We start from the raw sequence: 8,016 nt of genomic DNA, 5'->3' as shown, positions 1-8,016 counted from the left end.
AAACTGAAGCCTAAGACATTTTCTTCTTGGAGAAAACTAAGGCACCAACATTATTTTACTGATATGTGAATTAGGTTACTAATATAAGTGAGGGACAAGCCACGTATCATGTATGAGAACGCCTTATTAATGAATGTCTCACGTAGGATGTCATATGAGCAAAACGTAAAGAAAACCAATCATAAAGACTGAATATGTGCAAAAACAACAATAACCTATTTTGCAACAAAAAAACATTAATGACCAAACGTAAACTAAGAACTTAACTTGAAATAGTCGATCATAAAATAGTCGATTATAAAAACTAAATGTGTACAAAACAATAAGTTAAATGACTTATTTTACAAGAAAAAGATAAGGACTAGATATGTACAAAACGAAAACTATGTTGCCCTATTACATCATTTTCCATAAATCAAAGTTAATAAAATAAAGAAACAAGAAATTATAAAAATATATATATATATATATATATATATATATATATATATATATATATATATATATATATATATATATATATATATATATATATCATTTCACACACTTAATGGTTTGTTATTAACAATATTAATCAAAAAACTAAAGATGCAACAAAATAAAACAACAAGGACTATTGTCTTAGTTGTCTTCACCATTCAATAGTTCTGTCAAACAAGATGGACCTAATTTTGTCTGCAAATAACAACATATTTTAGGTCATTTCTCATTGTTGTCCCATACAGGCTTTACACATTGTGATATTGGCATCATTCATTTCAGATATACACATATATGATAACAATCTCGAATTGAAATCGTAGCCCTAACCCATTGAATTGAAAACAACTTCTTTGAAGATCTTCTCTTCTCTTCATCTCTTAAATTTCCTTGGCCCTTGTTTCTTGTCGCTGCAAGGATTTAGTGGTGTCAAAACTCAAAACTATCATCAGTTGGATAAATAAAGTAAAGAAGGTGCTACTGCTGTTTGACTTGAAGTCAAAATCGCTACTATAAACTTGAAAAGTTCAAATTTGATATGATTTCTGCACCTTAGTAAAACTAAAAGTTAACTACATTGAAGTTTTGTAAATTGTAGTCCGAACCCAAAACTTGTTTCCAATAAGATTTGTTGAAATAGTTAATCTGAGATTATCATGCTTGACAAAGAAGCTAAGTTGGTGATAAAAGCTACCTTGATTGAGTTTCTTCGGTGGCTGCGGAGGAGGAGGTGGTGGTGGTGGTGGCTGAAATTCTTGGGACACTCCCAAAGCCAGCAACTTCATCCATGCTCTGGCCTTGGCGGCGGTAGCGACCACCGGTGGCCACAAAATCAGGGCAAGGCCTGTAAGCCTTGATAGGCCACCAACCAAACCCTGGTACGGTTGCAATTCCACCTTGAATCCTACCTTCACCATTGCATCCCCACCCTATCTCTGCTTTCCCACATGCCTTGCAACCTCTACAACGCAACATTACTACGTAATTCAAAATTAAATTTCTCAGAGATCAAATTCTTATGAAATTATATGAGAAATACCCTGATTGGTTAGTAAGGGTGTCAGATGAGCTACTTTCTTCTTCATCTTCTTCTTGTTTATCGACAGTGGAACTGGAAGTTGAGGAGGAAACTCGGAGGAGGATAAATGGAGATTTCGTCGGAGATTGGGCGACAGAGGACGACGGCTGCCACGAACTTTTAGAGCCAAAAGAGGAAACAGAAATTGGGTATAGATGGGGGGATATCGGAGCGGAGAAGAGGGTTGTAGCAGCCATTTTCGCTCTCTCTCCGCCGTGAAAATTGCGAGTTGAAGCCAATTCGAAGAGAACCGTATCTTGAATCTTGACGTAAGGTTGAGAGTTGAGAAGAAGCGATTTAATTTTGAGAGTAAATTTCAGAATTGGTCCCTTTTCTTTTCAAAAAGTGACAAGTTAGATGACAACTTTCAAAAATGCTTCAAATCTGCTGTCATAATTTTAAAAAATGCATTGGCTGGTTCTTTTAGCCACCATTCATACAGGGAGAAAGAGGAGAGATATAGTGCGTTGACTTTTATAAAAAGGATAAGCTTGTTAGTTTACATATGCTCAACCCACTTTATTAACGACATGTTAAAAAATGATCAAAGTTGCAACTTTGTGAAACCAGAGGTCTACGTTTGAACTGTTTCTGAAAGTTGTCCTCAACCTGCCACTTTTTAAAAAGCACAGGGACCAATTCTGAAATTCACTCTAATTTTTTTTTTTTTTTCAAAAGCAGATATTATTTGGCCTAAGTTATTAAAATTAAAGGAATATTATTAACAAAGGATGTGTAAGATGATTAACCTAAATCATTAACGCATTTACCCATCCAAAAGAAAAGAAAGAAAAAAGATTGATATACGATCATCAGATCGAATCCAAAGTAAAACAAACATATATATATATATATATATATATATATATATATATATATATATATATATATATATATATATATATATATATATATATCCTCGAATCCTAATTAAAACAACTCTGTACCATTTTTCCCTAAACTCATATAAAAAGAAACTCTTGCTGGGTTGATTTGATTCCTTGAAAGTAAGGTGTGTCGTCAGGGGGGCAGCATGAGCATAGGTTGTGGTTGATCCGCAGCAGCATTAGCAAGCATGAGAGAGGTATGATGATGAACCATGTACCACTGCCCATTATGAAGCTCAAACACATTCGTCACATTCAGAGGCCTCTGCTCCATTCCTACATAAGCTTTCATTGTCACCCAAGCCACGTCACTGAGCACCCTCGACCTCACATCCCTCACCTCAAAATCAACCCCTGCTTCCGCTTCCCAGTTAAACGCCAGCTGCCAGCTCCCTATCACCCCATTATACCTGTGCGTAATCATATTTTTTGTTAATGCTAATTATATATAATGAGAATAATAATAATAATCAAAAATCAAAAATTCATAGCTGAGCGGACCCACCCGGTAAAGAGCTCCCCTGAGGCATGAATGCATTTCACATAATCCGCATTAAGCCAAAGCCGACCCATGTCTGGAATAGATCTTTCTCGAATCATCTCAAAAAATTGTTGATTTATATTCACAATTGCTCTCGTAGCTGCGTAGTACGCCTTCCACCCGTTTGCAGGTGTTACACTATCTTGTTCCATTGTAAAATCCTGCCAACAATATTCACACCTCACTTTACAAAATACAAACTCATCTCATACCACTTTAATTAAATTCAAACCTACACAACTTCTCTACACTTCTAGGAACATATTATATGTCTCCCAAATTATATTTCAATCGACAGAACGCAAACGCATTTCCTATATGTATCACGAGTATCAGGAAATAACTTGATCACAAAAAGAACCAAGCAAATGCACAGGAAATCAGTAAGGAATTAAGGATCATCTTCTACAAACAGTGGATCCTCATAATTAATATATTAAAGTCATGTTCCTTTATCGAGTAGATATCCATATCAAAGTAAGCACCAACAAATTGAAATACTAATATGGGGGAACATGACTTCCATTTTCAGAAGATAAAATATCGGATCATGATATTAGACATACTTGTACAGTTTCAGTAAATACCTGTAACTTTGTTTCAGGTCAATATTTTAATGGATCCAAAAGACCAATTTGTCGGAGAGAAGTCTAAAAAAAACCCTAGATAGGAGGGACGTATGTGTAATTATGAATACAGGACACATAGCTACAAATACCATATGTGTAACTTAGAGAGTTAGGGCAACGGTTTCCACGTGTCAAATACACTCTATTTTCAAACATCTGTGCTATCATATGTTACGCTTTTTGTTGCATATTTATTGGTTCATCTTATACAGCTGCAAACTGTATGGAACTTCAATTATACATTCAAATTGAATGCCTTGTTCTTAATGGCTGCATACGTGGCAAACAAAGCCAGTATAAGAATTTCAAATTATTTTCAGTACCAAATAGCAAAACCCTATCTCAGTTTTGAGTGTGCATTATACCCTTTGATGATTCCAAAGCTTTAACTGTGGTACCATACCTGACAGTTGACACTCAATTGCATAATTAGATGCAGGACACCAACAAATTTTTAGTCAAAAAGCAGACCAGAAACCTAGCCGAAAGCATATATTATGGAAATTCAATTCGATAACGACAAATGATGACAACCAACAAAGTTTCTAATTATAAGAGGACAGGAATCCAAATCACAGAGTAGCATAAATGTCTGCCCTTTCCCCTAGAATTAGGCTGATATTTGAAATAGCATACAAATGGCAACCAATTGCACCAAAGATCCTCAGTTATACAAGGGTTTGGGATAGGCAGTCTTTTCCCTTGCCTTTTGAAAAGAGGCTGTTATTGTAACTCAAACCCAAGAATAAAGAAAGTTTCACATAACATGTAGCAAACTATTAAGCAGATTATACGAAATACAAAGTAATTTTGGGAAAAGATTGAAAGGATAATAACCTTATGATAAAGGGCCTTCCAAGCATTATCATCATTAGCAGCCCTCCGCATGGAAGAATTGGTCATTGACAGCCTACAGAGACTAGGATAATCCAAGTAACTCAAAGCATGTGTGGTGATTTCCGGAACTAACTGTTCCATCATTGACGCACCTATCATCTGTTGTCGCTCCCTCTCCACCATCACCACCTGTCCTCCACCGCCTCCACCATTCATCATCCTCGCCGTCGCCGTAACAGCCATAGAATCAGTAGCTCCAACAAACCCCTTAGAATTAGAACATGCACAATTACAAGCTTTCGTTTTATCCGATTGTGAGAATTTGAGCAATCGGAAGGGTAGGAGTGAGACGAAACAACAGACTAGAGTCACGATTAGGGCTAAGAAGAGAGAAACAAAGGGAAAATCGCCGTTACCGGAGAAAGGAAAGGACATCTCCATTGACGATATTCATAACACATGAAAACTTCAGCAAACATAAACCCTAGAGTGAGATAGAACTCCTTGTAAGGCGATGATATCACACTACCTCTTCTTCTTTTCTGAAAAACCCTAACGTTCCGGTGGCATGAGGTGCCAGCAAGCCGCCCTGAAGAAGAAAGGGAGATTTTAGAAAGGGAGAAGAGACGGAGGTTTAGAGAGAGAAAGGGCCGGTGAAGACGACCTGTAACTGACGACGAGAGTAGTAACGCTGGTTAGTCATGGTACTGTCTATGTTGGATGCCGTCAATGGTTCCGTTAAGAAATTAACACAACTTTGAAGGGTGATTTTGTCTTTGCAAAAATCAACATGTATTATAAGAAAGTCAAACACGCAATATTCTCCACGTATATTTGGTTTTAAATAGTTAAACAAGGAGATAATGATTTGAAAAGGTAATCAATTTTTGATTTTGCCCATGTTTAGTTTTTAATTTTTTTTTTATTATCTATTTATCATTTAGCTATTGAAACTGTTCACATTTTATCCTTACGATCGGTAACAATCGATCATAAGAGTAAAATGTAACAATTTAAATGGTTCAGTGACAAATATATGATACAAAAAAATTAGTAACTAAATATGAAAAAAAATCAAAAATTCATTTTTCTCTCAAAAAAACTCAATTACTAAAAGTGAACAAATTTTCATCTTCTATTATAGTTTAGCAAATTATGTATTTTTGTTAAATTTTAACAACAATTATTGATAAATAAATCTATTAAATAAAAAAACAAAACCTCAAAAAAAGTATAAAAAACAAAAAACAAAACCAATATTATATTTATAAGTTTTATGTTATAAAACTATATAATATTATATGTACAAAAATTATCTTAATATTATATGTATGAATTTTGTATTATAAAATTATGTTACGTATTACGTTATTTATAAAAGAATATATATATATATATATATATATATATATATATATATATATATATATATGTATGTATGTATGTATGTATGTATGTATGTATGTATCAGTAATTATATATGTTGTTATACTCCATTTATTGACATACATCATATTAGTGTATTTACTATTAACAATGATATCGAAAATGAAAATCAAGTTATTTAGAATTTAGATATTTTTAATTTACTTGGACAATTGATTTATATTTGATATTGTATTTTCTTAAAAACTTTAAATAATTATTTAACATGTTTTATGAAGTGTTGCGTCCAACCCACCCTATCCATATTACATTTACAAGAATATTTTTTTAGAAAAAAAATAGCTATATATTCAACAATTAAAACAGTGCTATTTTTTTTTTCTTTCAAAAAAGTCACTCATAATTTTAAAAGGTTTTAGAAAAACAATTCATACTTAAATAACTATTTTAAAAAAATAATGTTTTTAATTTTTTTTTCTACAGAATACAACATAATCTCTGACCATGAAACACAATTTCTTAATAGTTATGGGTGAGAATTGTTTATTTTTTTGTTAAACCAAAATCATATTGGAAATTTTAATTTTTTGTTTTGGAAAATACCAAACCATTGGTTTTTTATTCCGGTTTCGATTTTTCATATTTTTTTAATATATTTTTTGGGATTTTGTTTTTTTATTTCATAGATTTCTTCATCAACAAATGTTGCTAAAATTTAACAATAATAAATAATTTGCTAAAACATAATACAAGAGGAAGTTTGTTCACATTTAGTTATTGAATTTTTTTAAAGGGAAACAAATTTTCAACTTCGTTCAAATTTAGTCACTAAACTTTTTTTCATTATTTATTTGTCACTGAAACCAGTCATAAGGATAAAATATGAACAGTTTCAATAGTTCAGTGGCAAATAGATAATGAAAAAAAGTGAAGTGACTAAATATGAACAAAGTCGAAAGCCTGTTACCCTTTCAACTCATTATCCCTTAAATAAGTAACTACAATAAAGGCATTTGGGATGCATAATTTTAGGCTTGAGGGGGATGTTTATGCCACAGAGGTTGCCACCTCGCGCCACCCTCGACAAACATCGCCTCACGGTTTGTGCTAAGGGGCTCATTGGGTGTATAACGAGAAGAGAGAAAAAGATTTGGTCGTTGGGAGGTGTCGGGTTTTGATTTTTTCATTTACCTCATTTTACCACAACTTTTTTATAAAAAGATCATCAATTTTTTTTAAATACTTCTGGTTTTTGTAAAAATTTAAAATTTCAAAATTCATTCCAACCACTATAAACTCTCAAAAACCATAGTAAAAATTTTTATTTTTTAAAATCATTTTGTAATTCATAAATCATACAAAACATTGTTTTCAAAAACGTAATTATCAATTTAGAGTATCTAAAAACATCTCTCAACATTAATCCCAGGTTAATGTGTACATCATGTATTCGTCTTGTCCCGATCATCTGATATACCAGAAACCATAAAATCAAATTGTAAGTCAAAGCTTAGTGAGTTCCCCTAAAATACCATACATAACCAAACAGATAACAACATGTAACATACACGTTAATAACTTTGTTCAGTTATCGTGTTTTGTATGTTTGTTAATTTAAAATCGAATATTATTAAATAATATATGGTTTTGAGAATTGAGTTCTAACAATATATTTTTATGAGATTTGAAGTAAAACTATGTTTAGAATCATTCGGAAAGTATTGTAAGTGATGGAGGTCATATGTGATTCCGATCAAAAAGGTTAACTATCAAAATTAAAGAAAATATAACATTTAAGTTGGAAATAAGTAAAAATGATATTATTGAAAGTTGTAAATTATCTCGTTAGAAACGTATATGTGAAAACCTCATCGAAAACGGAGTTCTGGGCGAAAAGTTATGACCTATCAAAGTTTCGCAACAGAACCGGCATGACACTATACGACGTAAAAAGTGAGTTTAAAATAAAATATTTTTTAGCCTAAGTGATCTAAATGAGAGTAATAGTATACGTTAAACTGAGAGTTTGCATAAAAAGAACGTCCAAATATGACTTCAATGACAAAGTTATGATTTTTCTAAATATTTGGCATAGCAGTATACAGCTTGAAATTCGATTATGGATCGAGTCATTATTAGCCGACACAACCTAAATGAGAATCGAATGTCTCATCAATA

At 32.6% G+C, this 8,016-nt stretch overlaps 2 protein-coding genes across 3 annotated transcripts; both read right to left on the bottom strand.

The window, feature by feature from the left end:
• Window positions 1–669: 669 nt before the first annotated feature.
• Window positions 670–1,840, bottom strand: LOC145034453 (uncharacterized). The gene is made up of 3 exons (XM_078982871.1): window positions 1,520–1,840; window positions 1,175–1,441; window positions 670–890 (listed from the first exon to the last, which is right to left on the bottom strand). The coding sequence occupies exons 1-3, from the start codon at window positions 1,753–1,755 to the stop codon at window positions 854–856; spliced, it is 540 nt and encodes a 179-aa protein (XP_078838997.1). The 5' UTR covers window positions 1,756–1,840; the 3' UTR covers window positions 670–853.
• Window positions 1,841–2,463: 623 nt separating this feature from the next.
• On the bottom strand, window positions 2,464–5,151 carry LOC145034452 (F-box protein SKIP8-like). 2 transcript variants are annotated; one of them, XM_078982869.1, is made up of 4 exons: window positions 4,869–5,148; window positions 4,453–4,719; window positions 2,951–3,147; window positions 2,464–2,855 (listed from the first exon to the last, which is right to left on the bottom strand). In XM_078982869.1, the coding sequence occupies exons 1-4, from the start codon at window positions 4,929–4,931 to the stop codon at window positions 2,579–2,581; spliced, it is 804 nt and encodes a 267-aa protein (XP_078838995.1). In that variant the 5' UTR covers window positions 4,932–5,148; the 3' UTR covers window positions 2,464–2,578. The 2 variants fall into 2 exon arrangements, with proteins under 2 accessions (XP_078838995.1, XP_078838994.1); XM_078982868.1 differs by having other exon boundaries at window positions 4,453–5,151.
• Window positions 5,152–8,016: the final 2,865 nt, after the last annotated feature.

This window comes from Lactuca saligna, chromosome 3 (assembly GCF_052625555.1).
Source record: "Lactuca saligna cultivar CGN05327 chromosome 3, ASM5262555v1, whole genome shotgun sequence".
Lineage (NCBI taxonomy): Eukaryota > Viridiplantae > Streptophyta > Magnoliopsida > Asterales > Asteraceae > Lactuca > Lactuca saligna.
Note: the sequence above shows the minus strand (reverse complement) of the source record. Positions and strands in the feature narration are given on the sequence as shown.